The sequence below is a fragment of the Peromyscus eremicus genome, chromosome 1, assembly GCF_949786415.1.
Source record: "Peromyscus eremicus chromosome 1, PerEre_H2_v1, whole genome shotgun sequence".
NCBI lineage: Eukaryota > Metazoa > Chordata > Mammalia > Rodentia > Cricetidae > Peromyscus > Peromyscus eremicus.
Genome location: NC_081416.1, coordinates 152113634 through 152128651, shown reverse-complemented (window position 1 = coordinate 152128651; position 15018 = coordinate 152113634). Strand labels below are relative to the sequence as shown.

At 46.1% G+C, this 15018-nt stretch overlaps 1 protein-coding gene and 1 pseudogene across 3 annotated transcripts; one reads left to right on the top strand and one right to left on the bottom strand.

Moving 5' to 3' along the window:
- Positions 1-1902: 1902 nt before the first annotated feature.
- On the top strand, positions 1903-4942 carry LOC131920112 (serum amyloid A-3 protein-like). 3 transcript variants are annotated; one of them, XM_059274537.1, is made up of 4 exons: positions 1903-2336; positions 2415-2421; positions 4196-4327; positions 4681-4942. In XM_059274537.1, the coding sequence occupies exons 1-4, from the start codon at positions 2159-2161 to the stop codon at positions 4817-4819; spliced, it is 456 nt and encodes a 151-aa protein (XP_059130520.1). In that variant the 5' UTR covers positions 1903-2158; the 3' UTR covers positions 4820-4942. The 3 variants fall into 3 exon arrangements, with proteins under 3 accessions (XP_059130520.1, XP_059130505.1, XP_059130512.1); XM_059274522.1 differs by lacking the exon at positions 2415-2421 and having other exon boundaries at positions 4189-4327; XM_059274529.1 differs by lacking the exon at positions 2415-2421 and having other exon boundaries at positions 1903-2342; positions 4198-4327.
- A 954-nt stretch (positions 4943-5896) lies between these two features.
- LOC131921841 (pyrroline-5-carboxylate reductase 1, mitochondrial-like) lies at positions 5897-7704 on the bottom strand (annotated as a pseudogene).
- Positions 7705-15018: the final 7314 nt, after the last annotated feature.

Here is a 15018-nt window from a genome sequence, read left to right as displayed (position 1 = left end):
CAGTACATAATCACTGGCAACAAATGTCTATCCCAAGGAGTCAGGACAGAAGACTGGCTGCTTTTATGTGCAGTCTTCTGTGAAGCACCTCCCCAAGCAGGTCCACAACCAGGGCGTGTGGTGTGGGAGGTTGTAGCTGCTGCTCACTGCCTACTGTTAGAACAATGTGAGCCAAGCCAGCCGGACCCCAGGCACTAAAGAATCCCTTTCCCAAGGGATGGAAGTCGTGTAAGGAGTAGCCAAATGTGGCTTGGCAGTGCCTTGGCTAAGGACCAAGAGACTAAAGAGACATCATTTGACAGCTTTTCCCATTACAGCTCTCATGTCATAGTGCCCAAAACAACTAAAACAAAGGACAAACCTAGAAAGAGGCTTCATTCCCAACAGCTCTAATCTAGGACGATTCTCAAACATGGTGCCCACCCTGGCCTGACCTGCTTCATCCTGCACCACTTTTACCCACATCCTCCACCACCATACCGCCCCCTGGTTTGTAGTCCAACAAAAAGCTCTTCCCTTCCATTCTCTTCGGCTGTTATTCCTTCTTCCTGGCTATTAGTCACCATCTTCCAGCTTACACGGTTTGTCTACATCAACTTGTTTCTCCATTGAAATATTAACATTCCTCTTCTGGTAAGAAACAATTTCAGGCAAAAAACCCGAGCTATTTCTTTCTGGGTGGGTCTTTTGGCCTTACTGCTGTCCTCAGGCTTCCAGCCCCGGGTCCCTTAGAACAGAGGAACAAATGTGATATCCACCATCTTGTAGCTATCTATATCCCTTCCTTCTCCAGGGAAGTCAGCGTATTTAATTTTTTCTGTTGAATAAAGGGGTGGGGATACAAAATGAATTGTAGTTCCCTGATTGCCTGAATGGATTTTCTTTACAAGACAAATGCATGTAGCAAAACCTAGTGTTGCTTTTCTAGCTCCAAAAGCTGTTTCCTGGTACTACCTCCCAGCATTCCTCTGTTGTGCTCTGCTACTTTCTGCCTGAACCCACTGTTAGCATAATTTCACAGCCAGTGGGCCTTCCTCATGCATGCTTATGGTGGGTTATTTCTTCACAACTTTGAAGCAAATTCCTGTACAACTGTTTCATGTTCCTGGTTTATCACAGTATCTGAATTTAATCTGTTCTCTTATCTTCCATACCAACTGTTCATGAATAAATACACTTGAGTCTGGAGAAGTCTTTTCCATTGTTGAGTTTACCCATGTGGATGCTAAACGTCAATTTCTGCCTTCCTTTCTCCTGTTTCCTAGGCCCAGCAAATTCTGAATTATGCTTTGAAAGGACTTTAGCTCAGCCTTTGGAGTTGCCGTGCACCTCCATGATTCATTATATATTCAGATTTCTTTTTCCAACATTAATTTCCCTCTCTTAGAAATTGGCACTACATGATTGGATGGAAAGTACTCATTGTGATTATTCCCAGTTAGGATGGGGAAGACTCTGAAAGCCCAACTTGCCACATTCCTGAAAATGGCCAGATTGTGCAATCTGGGAAAAGCAGACCTGTGTGTGAAGAGAAATCTTTATGTTCTGAAAGATAAATTACGGCCAAGTGGGATTATGCAAGATGAAACAGGGGATTGCTCCACTAACTGAGTGACAGTATATATAGATAACCCCAGCCACATCTCCTCAACAAGTGACACAAGTCACTCACCAGGAGTCTCAGCAGGAACTGACAGCCCAGGGTGAGTTGTCAGAACTTTCCGACATTTGCTCTTTGCAGATTCTTTTCCCTGCCAGCATTCACTTGTTGTGTTTTCCTGCTCTGTCTCTCCTGAATCTACCGGATGGATTAGAATTCACTGGAGGTGATATTTTTATCATGGAGATTTGTTGTATGCTTCTGTGTGAATTCAGGGAAGGGTGGAGTCAGCCCTCTACAGATAGACTGCAAAGGTCTATGATGGTTATAAAGCCCCTACACGCCTCTCTGGAAACTTCCTATACAGTTGGGTTTTGGCTGGCAAGATTGGAATGCAATGTGCTTTATGCTAATGGTCCATTTGCAAACTCTCAGTCAGTAGGAGTCTAATGAAACGTGGAAATGGGGAGCTAGATAGCTCCCTGGAATCCACTTATATCATCCACCTCTACACGTGTGTGGGTTTATGTATAAAATCCAGAGGGATTGGTTATTGGCATGAAAGGACAGCTCAACATTACAGAAGCATCTGCCGCCCCAAGAAATGGCATATTCATCCTTGTGTTTTCCCGGCCCTACAGCAGGATGAAGCCACCCATTGCCATCATTTTTTGCTTCTTGGTCCTGGGAGTTGACAGCCAAAGACGGTTCCAGTTCATGAAAGAGGCTGGTCAAGGTAAGGGCAAAGGATGGGGACAGGCGGTTGTATTTGTGAGTTCCAAGTATTTACCAGAGCAGGGACCACCACGTTAAGGGATAACGTGCTTGTGAAGTCTCCATGAGTAGACAAGCTGCGTTGCTCTTCCCATGTAGTTCTGAACTCTTCTGGTCAGTGTTTACCTTTTTCTGTGAGGATCCCAAGCCTGAGATCACGTAATGTTTGTACAGCAGCTTTCCCACAGGAGTGCAGGAACAATCTGTATTTGAAAGGTGCAGATTTGCCAACAGAAGAGGGGATCTGCTGCCCCCTTGTGGCAGTTCACGTCTATGTCTGGTGACTGTGAATTGAAGTACATCCAAGGGTAGTGTTAGTGTTCTAGGCCAGGCACAGGAGAACCAGTGCAGTCCCCAGTCCACAGTGACAGCAGCCAAGGCTAATTGAACTTTTCACATAATGAAAAGGCATTGTTCAATATGTGTGGAAATGAATTAGTTTTTTAATTCATCTTGTGGTGTAGTGCCACATCTATCTTTTAAGGAAACCGAGGCACAAAAAGCATAACAAGCTATCTAACAACAACAAAAACCTCTGGAAGAACAGAGGTTAGGCCAGGTTGGCCCGCTCCTCATAATCCACGACACAGCTCCCCGGACAGAGAGAGGACTTCATGAGCACACACTCACTGTTGACCTGAGAAGCAGCAGGTCATGGGTTGAGGAAGGCAGCTGCCTGTGAAGGACACTCCAGATCCTCTGCCACCCACAGAAGACAGTGACTTGCTTACCTGGAATATAGGTCTTCTGGGGCTGAGACATGGTCAAGAAACTGTCACCAAGGGAAATACATCCCATCAGCCACAGCACAATAAAAATTAAATGAACCTAGATATTGGGCTTTCCCTTTTCTCCTAACTTGTCACTTTTGAAGATATTTCCCATTTAATGTTAGCTGGATCTGTCCTTCAGTGCACAGCTCACCACAGCTGCCCTTAGTTTACACCTTTTGCTGTTTGTGGTACCTTCCTGAGAAGCAGAGAAATGAGATGATAAATTGAGCATCTTCCATGAACATCCCACGTTCATTTTCTCAGGTTTTCTACATAACCACCAAGGTGGCTAATACTCTTCCCTGTTCTTGGAGAGGATGTAGATGTTTCAAACCTAGTGTGCCCTTTGCCACCTACAGTCTCTGATCATCCAGCTTGTTTCTGCCTGTATCAGAGTACTCACTGTTGTCTCCGCTGATGAAGAGCTGAGAACAGCTCAGGTTCCAATAGATCCTGGACATTCCGTGGAGTCAGAGCAGAACTGCACTCTGCCCGGAGAGCAGTTTCTCCCATGGCCTGTGCTAGGAGAGATCTGTGGCTGCAGTGGTGATTGTAGCACTTGGGAGGCTGAGGCAGAAGGATTGTGAGTTTCAGGCTGGCCAGGGTTATATAGAGATGCATGCTGTCTCTAAAGGAAGAGAACATAAGAGAAAGGAAAGAAATGGAAGAAGAAGAGAGGGGAGCAGAGGAAGGGAAGAGGCCTCATGTCTCACACCATAGACAGACGTTTCCCTGGGCCATTTCAGAGAGAGCTTCATCATCACATGATGAACATCCCCTAGAGAGCATCTCTCCTCTATATGCTTTTGGAGCAGCCAAAGACGAACAGCAACAGAGTTAAGACAGGAATCCCTCAGAATAAAACTTGTCCCAAAAGCATTTCTCCTTGCAAGGCATGGGGAAGTAAGAACTATTCTTTTCAAGCCAGCAACATTTCTGTGGCTTGTGAAAGGCCAAAGTCATAGGGATGAGTTGGACGGAAGTTTTAACTCTCTCTTTTGCCTAAATGCAATCTTCCTCATCATTCTCCTAACTCTCCAAGGACTAGAGACATGTGGTGGGCTTACTCTGACATGAAGGAGGCCAATTGGAAAAACTCAGACAAATACTTCCATGCTAGAGGGAACTATGATGCTGCCCAAAGGGGACCAGGAGGAGCCTGGGCTGCTAAAGTGATCAGGTAACAGAGGTCTCGGTGAGCAGAGCTTGACTGCTCTGGACAGTCAGGAGGGTCTCTCCTCGGCATCCTGTGCACACTGCCCATTAACCGTCCTCTTTTCTGTGCATAGTACTGGGAGTGGTTGGCAATGATGCATGATACCCCACCCTCTCTCTCCTGGTGCTGCTCATCCAGCATGAGGGTGACTTTCTGGGCTGAGCAGGTGTTTACTTAGGTGGGATCAGTACCATCCTCTCCTTCCCTGGTGTTCTTAGGCTCCTCTTAGGGCCATCTCTTGAAAAAGGGAGTCCAGAGGGCGGGGCCATTGCCATCAGCTTGGTTATGGGTCTTCTTCTTGTCTGTCTTGATTGCAGTGATGCCAGAGAGGGTATTCAGAGGTTCACAGGATGTGGAGCAGAGGACTCAAGAGCTGACCAGCTTGCCAATGAATGGGGTCAGAGTGGTAGAGACCCCAACCACTTCCGACCTGCTGGCCTGCCTAGTAAATACTGAGTTTTCTCTTCATGTTGTTCCCAGCCATGCAGACCCCAAAGAGCAATTACTGACTTGAATTAGTTCCTAAACTCTGGATCCCTAAGCACCCCAAAATGTTGAATAAATACTTGTGAAATGTAACTTGTCACTGTCATTTGAAAGAGCACAGGGTAGTCATATTGAGGATTGTGGGCCATGGGAATGACCAAGAAACACCACTGTTTTTGTTTTTTAAAGAAAGATATGAAAAGATAGGAATTGGAGTATAACTCTATATGTCCATACATGGACCAAAACATGTATAATGTATCCCCTCAAACACAGGCAGATAGCAAGAAAGAGCTGTGTACTGTTTTGGTTATGAAGTTAAAAACTAGATAAAAACCAATACATTCTGGGCTGAGGATATAGCCTAATAACAGAGTGATTGCCTAGCATGCATGAGGCCCTTCCTTCCAACCCCATGTCCTTCCTTAAAAAAAAAAACAATAAATTCTTGCTTAGCAAAATATAACTTACAAAGACTGAAGATAAAATCAAAGCCATCCTGTAATTGTTTTAAGAGATTGATGCTTCACAAAGAAAGCCTCAGATCTAGATATTTCTATAGATGATGTTAACCACCCCCCCCAAAGGCAAGTCACTCCTATTTTGTAAAATTAATTCTGGTGAGAAGACAACATATTCTGCCATATGTCTCTGGGATAGAAATCTTTGGCACCTCCCTCCCTACAACCTGTAAGAAATTATCAAAAAGCAAAAGTATGCTGACCTATGATGGACTGACTCCAGCAGTGACCAGCTCCAGGCTCCAGGTATAGCCTGGGGCTGCTCCCTTTACATAATCCCTGAAGATTCTCCAATCTTGGAAACTGGGGCTCAGATATTCCATGTTGTTCCTTTACCCAACCATAGCCTTCCCTGGGTCACGCTGGCTCAGGAAGTCCTTTTCTGTCTGGGCAGCTGTGTCCTCTGTCATTAGCTGCCTCCTCCAATTCTGGTCTCCTGTTGGTCCCTTCCCTGCTTCGGTGGCCTAGTCCCAGGAGTTCTTGAATCTCTTATCCACTCCTTTGCTGAGGTGTAAACTAGTTTGTATTAATAATATACATATAAATTCTTGTCTGCTGAGGCCAGGCTGTAGGCCTTAACATAGGCGGAAGAAGACAGAGAGGCCCCAGCAGAGGGGTCCAGTTTTACCTTGTCCAGTAAGTCTTTTGGAAGACAGCAGAGGAGAGGGTTTCCTGACCAGCCATGGTCTGCAGCTCCCATGTGCAGATGCAGGAGGCCTCCACAGCGTTGATAAGCAGGGAGCAAAAAGCCTCCACTTTGCAGCACACACAAGGCCTGGATGGTGGCCCCACCAGAAGAGCAGACACCATCCGTGAGCTGCCAAGGATGCTGTTCTGAGTCTAGTAGCATCTTGGCTGCCCCCAGGAGGGCCTGGGCCCCAAGGCAGACTGTCAGGCCCCTTGAAAGCCCCATTTTCACACCAATCATCAGCCAGAGCATCCAGGGCTTGAAAGCATAGGCAGGGCCACTGCCACTGAGCCCTGTGACAACTGAGCCCTGTGACAGCATTGGTCAACTCTCCCTCCACTTCTGTCCAGAAGCCACTCTCTGAGCTGGCCATCCTCCACCTAAGCATGAGTGCATGTGGCATGCACAGTAAGCCCCTCCTGCACAGCAACTGGGGTGTCAGCCACACAGTGGATGACTTTGGAAGCTGTCAGCTTCTTTTCAATGGAGTTGATGATGGCATCTGCCACAGAGAGCACCATGATGTGCCTGACCTCAATGTCAGCACCAACTTCATCAGGATGAATGGATGATACGTGCTTCACAGCCAGGAAGAGCATATCACTGTGGCACACTGTCTCTTTGTTGTGGGGTGTCAGGTTCACCCCCATCCTCCAGAGGGCAGAGACTGTGGCTTGGTCCATGGCCGGGGAGCTGGCCATTATCTTGTGAGCAACCAGAACACCTGCTGCTATGAAGTCCTCTGCTTTTTTTCTCTTTTTCTTATAGCAGGGTATGTAGTCCAGGTTAGCTTTGAACTCTTAATCTTCCACTCGAGCTTCTCAAGTGCTGGGATAATGCGTGAGGGTCAACATTCCAAGTTCCATTTTTTTTTTAAAGATAGTAGCTCGATATGTTGCCCAGGCAGACTTTAACTTCCAGACTCAGGGCATGTTCCCACGTCAACCCCCTCACACGCACACCACCTGGCTGACTCAGTTCTTCACTTTCTTCTCTCCTTGCTTGAAGTTTCTGCCCTGGGACTTTCTAGCTCAAAAACACACAGACTATCCCAATAGCAGGCCCTTGCCCACAGAAAGGCCAGCCTAAGGTTCAGCCAGGAAGGGAACATCACTTATAACTGGGGACCTCCATTTGTCCTCAGGTACCAGCCCAAAACAGGGTGGATTCTAGACCTCCACCTCTCAGCTTTCTCTGGAACTGAGAACTGTGGGACCTTCACTCTGCCTGGTTCCAAGGTCAGCTGGCTTAGCCATGGCCCCCTTCCTGTGATCCACTCACAGGTGGTTGTCTGTCCTTTCTGTGGGGACCAGCTGGTCCCAGACATCCTGTGCCTCCTTCCAGGCACTTGATCCTCTACCAGTGATCCCACTAGGCATTCGGGAAAGGACATCTCAGGTGGCTGGTGAAACTCCAGCTTGTCCTGAACTGACTCACCAAACACTGGTGTTGCTTGTCCTTTCCTTTCAGCTGATAAAAAACTTCCCCTGCCCAAACAATATTTCAAAGCTGTTTCTCCTGGCTCTTTCCTCACTCCCTGCTCTAGATTAGGAGGGAATCTCACCTGCAGCATAGCAGATCCACAACCTAAATCCTATGTCCCCATAGCACTCTGTCCAGGCCTTCTTGAAAATCAGTTTGTCCATGTCAGCGTGTTAATGAGTGTATCTCACCTCCTGCTCCGACACCAGGTAATCGATGAAAGCCTTGATTGACAGCCATGCGCCACCAGGTGACCACTGTTCTCAATTCTTTATTTTCCTATCCCACTGGATCCTTAAACTTTAATTACCACCCCCCTGGCAACTTGGGGCACAGACAGCTTAAATCACACATCCAAGTCACACAGCTAGTTTGAAGCTAGACCCAACCTTCTTAATGATTTGGTATAACTAGCAACTGTATTGAAGTTGGCGTTTTGTAACCCACTTTCATAGGCTGGCAGTGTATCTCAGCAGTTGAGTCCTCGCCTACCTAGGTTCAATCTCTAACAGCTTGGAAAGAAAACAACAGAGAACACACACACACACACACACACACACACACACACACACACATGAGATGGGGGATGGTGTCAGCTAAAATACCTGTTAGGGGCTGTGCAGTGGTGGTGCACACCTTTAATCCTAGCACTTGGGAAGCAAAGGCAGGAGGATCTCTGAGTTCGAGGCCAGCCTGGTCTATAGAGTGAGTTCCAGGACAGGCTCCAAAGCTACACAGAGAAAGCCTGTCTTGAAAAAACAACAACAACAAAAATACCTGTTAGGCCCAGAGGACACAGAACCATCTTATGAAATTGTCATGGGTACGACTTTTTCTTCCTTTCCTGCCTCTTACTTCTGCCTGCCCCTTCTCCTTCCAGGAGGGGTCAGAAAGAGCAGCTGGTGATCTGTGTGCGGAAGAACACGGACAAGAAAACAAAGTCACCATCCCCAACCTACAGAGCCTATTCAGCATGAGCTGAATTAGGAAAGAAGAGAAAACACACTCTAAGAGAGCGGGAAATCCCAATCCCGTTATGTGGCCCCAAGGTCTGCAGTCCTCATGGTTAATTCAACTAAGTCTTCAAGCTTCATGGTTTAAAATTATGCAAGGTTGTTGATTTCCTGTGAGTAACCAGAGAAGCATGAATTGACCTGTGTTTTCATTCAAGGACAACAGAAAGGGGTGTTGGGAAAAAGAAAAGAGAGAAAAGAATAACTACTTTCTGGTTATAGACAGTAATTCTGAGAGAGAGAAGGACCAGGAAAGCTTGGTTGGGTAATGACAAATCAGAAGATACCATAAACAAGAGCCACAATTAATCCAATTCCCTGCCCCTAGGATTCTAAGAGAAAAGAAAATTCACAAAGTATGTATGCAAACATCAGTGTAGTAGTGTGACCCACAGAGAAAAGAATTCAAAACCCACAAAACCCAAAACAAAACTTCACCTGGAGTTGCCGGGCATGATGGCACGTGCCTACAATCCTAGCTGCTGGAGGTGGTGGCCTGAGGATGGTGAGTAGCAGGCTAGCCTGGGCTATGTAGCTTGACCCTGTTCAAACAAAGAGTCAAACAAAGAATAAAACCCCACAAGTGGATGCTGAAATGTAAGATGATGTAATAAAGATGGCTGATGTACCTCAACATGGCAGTTGTTAAATACACTCCTCCCCTTGCCCAGTGTGTGTGAGTGTGTGTGTGTATGTGTACAGATTTGTACAGTGTGTGTGAGTGTATGTGTGTGGTGTGTGATGTATGTGTGTGAGTGGTGTATGTGGTGAGTGTGTGTGTGGTGTGTGGTGTATGCGTGTGTATTTGGTGTGTATGTGGTGTATATGTGATATGTGGTGTGTTTGATGTATGTGTGTGATATATGTGATGTGTGGTGTGTATGTGTTGTGTGTGTAACAAGACAGAAGCTCTGTGAAACACTTGGCGTTTTGTGTGCAACAGAAACAAAGGTTTCACGAAACAATGCCAATATTTGGTCTATATAATGGCCTCTGGTAGTTTTTCTTTTGTCCTAGCCTTGTCTGTGTCTTTAAAAATGTGCAGGTAGGACACATTTCAAGCCTTAAAAAATAGGTCACCATTCTTGAAATCAAGTAGCTTTGATCACACTGCCCTGCAAAGTATCTGTGCTCAGGTGAAGTCTCTCTTCAGTGTGTGAAATTCTCCCCTCTCCGCCATCCTGTTTATACTCGGAGTGGTCAGATTTCAGCTGTGGAGATGCAAAGTGGTAACTTACACTGATCTAAATTTACATCTCCATGGAATGTACGTATCTTTGTGAATGGGGACTGAACCCAGGGCCTCGGGCATAGTTGGCACATGTGTGCTCTTCCACTGAGCTCTGAGCCCGAACTTCATGCATTTTACATAAACCGGACTTGGAGATCCTTTTAACAGTCCCTTCAGTTTTGTCTCCTCTTTTGTGAATTGCCTATTTCTATGTTCTGTCTGTTTTCTTAATGAGTTGTCTCTTTCTTACTGGGTTATTAGTTATAAGATTTTGTAATTCTTGATCCTGAGCCTATGTTATTTATAGACTGGTTTTTCCCCAATTTGAAGAGGTACATATCATCATTAGATAGCGTCTCGTTGTGAAGCACAGACTGCCTTAAATTTGTGACAATGCCCTTCCTCAGCCTCTCAGGTGCTGAGGTCACAGGTGTGAGCTACCATGTCCAGCTGAGCCTTATGCAGAATGATAGAAATGTAGCAATTATTTTTTTATATGTTTCGCCTGTATGTGTGTCTGTGCATGTCTGGTGCCAGCAGAGGCCCGAAGGCAGCATCGGATCCCCCGGGGAACAGGAGCTACAGAGGGGTGTGAGCTGCCATGTGGAGGCTGGAACAGGAACCGGATCCTCTGTTAGACCAGTGAGTGCTCTTAACCGCTGAGCCATCTTCCCAGTCTGAGAAATGTGGCAGTTTCTCACATTAGGCTCCTGTGTATTTTAAGAAAACGCTTCCTATCTCTGAGGTCATTAAATGTTCTTTACAGTTTCTTCTAGACGTAAAAGTTTTGTTTTATATATTCGGTTCTTCATCCAGATTCAGCTTGTATTGAAGTCCCACATCCAAGCATCTCCATCCTCCTCTTCCTCCTCTTTTTTTTTTCCCTCTTCCCTTCCCCTCTTCGGTCCAGACAAAGGTAATGCTGATGTGTGCATTCGTCCATGCTCACGCCTGGTCCTGGGTGGACACTTTGGGGGAAGATTCCCACCCGTTCTGCAGGAATCTGACGGCAGGGGGCGCTGTGCGGAGCCGCGCTGGGTGCGTCGGGCTCTCTGGCACGTCCTCTCGCCTCCTCCGGGCTTCCGGCATGGCTCCTGCTAGCCAGCATGGACCTTAACCCGTCGCCTCCGCCGCCTAGCTGCGATCAGGAGGACCAGGAGGACCCTCCGGGTTCGCGGTGCCAATTCCTAACTTCCCAGAGCACCGCCACGCACATACTTCACCGGGATTTTGCTTCCCAGCCCCATTGTCACTTCTGAAGTCGAGACCCTGCCATTCCTGTTTCGTCGGCTCTTGTCACAGTGGAGTGCATAGTTTGGAGTCAGACAGCCCTGATCTCCGAGACAGGAGCTCATCTCATGCTGGAAGCGTGCTAGTTAACCCAGAGCCTCGGTTTCTTTCACACTTTGTATAAAATAGGATAACCAGTATTGTCGTACACAAGTTTTTATGTAGACTGAGATTATCATGACAGTAGAGTGCTTGAAATGTGTTTGGTTTACAGGAACTGTCAGATTTTTCTGTATACTGCCTTCCATACCGCCAACTCCTGTTTTTGGTTTTGTTATTTTTTGGAGCCATTTTCTACATAGTGGTCAAAACAGTTTTCCTTTTCATTACTTTTAAGGGATATATATATGTATATATATGTTTATATATATATATATATATATGTATATATATGTTTTTCGAGACAGGGTTTCTCTGTGTAACAGCTTTGCACCTTTCCTGGAACTCACTCTGTAGACCAGGCTGGCCTCGAACTCACAGAGATCTTCTACCTCTGCCTCCCCAGTGCTGGGATCAAAGGCTTGTGCCACCACTGCCAGCCTTAATCATACTTTTGTTGCTCATAAGAGAAAACTTGATTCCTGGAGAGGCGATAGACTAATCATTCTCTCTCAGGGTCTGGAGACAGAATTCTGGAGGGGTGGGTGGTTCGGCACTTAAGAACACTGGCTGCTCTTACAAAAGACCAGAGTTCAGTTCCCAGCACCCACAGGGTGATTCAAAACCATCTGTAATTCCAGTTCCAGGGGATCCCACGCCCACTTCCATCTTCTGCAATCACCAGACAGACTATGGAGACTACATGCAGACAGAACAGCTTTACATTAAAAAAAGATGAGAGAGAGAGAGAGAGAGAGAGAGAGAGAGAGAGAGAGAGAGAGATTTCTGTTTCTTAACTGGGGCTCCAAGGCTGGTCGCACCCCTTCAGCCTCCTTTTACTTACTGTTGTGTTCCATCACCAGCAGTCTGTTGACTATCTCCAGACGTGTGCGGTGCTTTCTGAACTCTTGAACGCACCTCTGAATGCTCATCTCATTCCCAGGACAGAGTCCTGCCCTTCCATGAGAGATCACTTTCTTCTTTTAAGAGAAATGTCTTTCTTCTCCCAGGAACAGGTCCTTCGTTTTTCCTCCCATAGCTCTTCACCAGTTCAGCTAAGTCCGCCCTCTCTATTGTGACTCAGTTTCCTTGTCTTTTCTACACTAATCCTAAACTGTTTGAAAGCGAAAGTTTATCGTTGACATTTCATTCCTGTGTTTTTCTGTTGCCTACAGACACTGTTTACTCCACGAATATAGAACGTGTAGATCTATCCAAGGCTCTAGGTTTTAGAAACTATTTTGCCAGAGGAAATGCTTCAGGGATACTCTCTTGGAGACTTCTAAGTGATAATATTACTTGGAGAACTCTGAGTATTTTAACTGATCTTTTTTTTCTTTATGTTTCTGAAGATTGTCACACTTGAAAGTGACAAGTCCGACTCAGATGATGATGAGCAGCAGATGGAGCTTGCTGAAGAAATGGAGAATGAAATTTGCAGAGTCGGGGATATGTCCATGGATGAGGTATGAGGATGGATGTGAAATTCTGAAAAGACTCAAGAGTGAAGAGGTTTTAAAAAGATTCGTTCCTTCACTGTTCAAGGGACTATAGTCATTCCAGTTTGTGGTTCAGGGTATGAAGTCCCAGGAGCTATTAATGTCAAAATTGTGCCTTGAACATATATGCAGTTTCATCCTATGGACAGCATCGTGTATTTAACATAAATGTGAACTAAGATAGCTATGACATCACTAGGCAGTATAATTTCATGGGGCCACCGACATACATATATATGTAGTCATCATCGACTAAAACTTCATTATGTAGTGTGTGTTTTATAATTGGCATACCCCACAGCTAACAGATTTAGCTTTTGTACCTTACATTCCTAGGTGAGAGCCATCTCTTTGGGGTCACATGTCCACTCTAGGTTCATCTGTGTGGTATGCCCCTCTAGGTGATATAGGTGGAACAAAATCTCCAGGGAGAAAGTTCCAGGCTACTGTAGTTACTTTGTGAACAGAATTTTTTTTCTGTTAATTACCATCCTCACCCCCCCCCCCCCGCGCACACGCACGCGCACTTAATTTTTTGTTGTTTTTTTAAGGATTTTGGAAACCCAAGTCCCGATATTGGACGTAACTCAGTAGCACTTATCTCAGTTTTAGGTTCTTACAGGGTAGGATTTAGGAGTTGACTCCTTCCCCATTCCCCTTTCTCACCCCCAGCTTCTAACTTAAATCTGGCAGTCGGCAAATGTGTTTGGATAACTTAATGAGAATTCTGGATGGACAGAAAAGATGTATTCGGTGCAGAATAAAAGGAAGGCTATTCTCAGTTGTGTCTCAGTCAGGGTTAGATTTGTTTATGGGTTTGTTCTACTGTCTTGGGACCGAGTACCACGAAGGCTTTTCTGGTACGTTTATCTTTTTATTTGGTTGGGTTTTTTGTTTTGTATTTTTCAAGACAAGGTTTCTCTGTGTAGCCCTGGCTGTTCTGGAACTCACTCTGTAGACCAGGCAGGCCTCAGACTTAACAGAGATCACCTGTCTCTGCTTCCCATGTGCTTATGGGATTAAAGGTGGGCACCACCACTTCCTGGCTTACTGTGTCTTTTTGACACTGTTCCTGACCTTTGATTTTCCCCTTGTGAATGAAAGGAAGCAAGCAGGAAATTAAAATTTTAGGGTTGTCTGAGCTCTGGAGCTTGAGCAGTATGCAGCATCTAAATTGCTAATCATTTTTGTTTGTAGGATGTGGCTTTATTTCTCCAAGAATTTAAGGCTCCTGACATATTCATGGGAGTGCTGGCCAAATCCAGGTGCCCCCGATTAAGAGTAAGTGTGTACAGTTCTTCTCTCTAGTTTTGCTTATGCAAATAAATCGGTGTAAAAATACTTATTGGACATTCTTAGGTAACATACTCCTTGAAATGACTAGATATGTAGAATTTTAGATTTGGATTAGATTAGGGAGAGCAATAATTTAACAGCCGTGGAAACCAGATAGGCATAACCATACTAGGCTGCTAATAAGTGACAGAACCAGAAACAGTGCCTAGACCCGCTGTTTATTTCTCAGTTCATTGTTCTTTTTATTCACAAAGCCCTCCATTGCCTAACAACGTCTTAAAGTTGTTGCTGGTCAGGACTCCCACAGTCTGATTGTGAGAACTCTGGTGTACAATCTACCTGCACGCTCTTCCTGGTTGAGGGTGGTCTGTATCCCGGCTCACCAGCATGCCACCATTTCTGGCCTTCCCTTCCCTTTCAGTCTGTTACTCAGTGTGGCACTTTTCTGCCTTGTGGTCATTGCTGAGAGGCAAGCTCCCCAGAGCAACAGCTGGAACTCTGTGAGCAGTGCAGTGTCTCAAGCTTTCCTGCCTGTCTCTGTGTGCAGTGCACTCCGTGAGCAGTGCAGTGTCCCGAGCTTTCCTGTCTGTCTCTGTGTGCAGTGATCTCCGTGAGCAGTGCAGTATCCCGAGCTTTCCTGTCTGTCTCTATGTGCAGTGCACTCCATGAGCAGTGCAGTGCCCCAGCTTTACTGTCTCTGTGTGCAGTGCACTCCATAAGCAGTGCAGTGCCCCGAGTTTTCCTGTCTGTCTCTGTGTGCAGTGCACTCTGTGAGCAGTGCAGTGCCCCGAGCTTTCCTGCCTGTCTCTGTGTGCAGTGCACTCCGTGAGCAGTGCAGTGTCCCAAGCTTTACTGCCAGGTCTGTCTCTGTGTGCAGTGCACTCCGTGAGCAGTGCAGTGTCCCGGGCTTTCCTGCTGTGTCTGTCTCTGTGTGCAGTGCACTCTGTGAGCAGTGCAGTGTCCCAAGCTTTCCTGTTTGTCTCTGTGTGCAGTGCACTCTGTGAGCAGTGCAGTGTCCTGAGCTTTCCTGTCTCTCTGTGTGCAGTGCAC

Coding starts and splice junctions, on each gene's coding strand:
- LOC131920112 (XM_059274522.1), top strand. CDS start 2,159: ATGAAAGGACAGCTCAACATTACAGAAGCATCTGCCGCCCCAAGAAAT. Junction 2,337..4,188: donor CATGAAAGAGGCTGGTCAAG/GTAAGGGCAAAG, acceptor CTAACTCTCCAA/GGACTAGAGACATGTGGTGG. Junction 4,328..4,680: donor TGGGCTGCTAAAGTGATCAG/GTAACAGAGGTC, acceptor TCTTGATTGCAG/TGATGCCAGAGAGGGTATTC.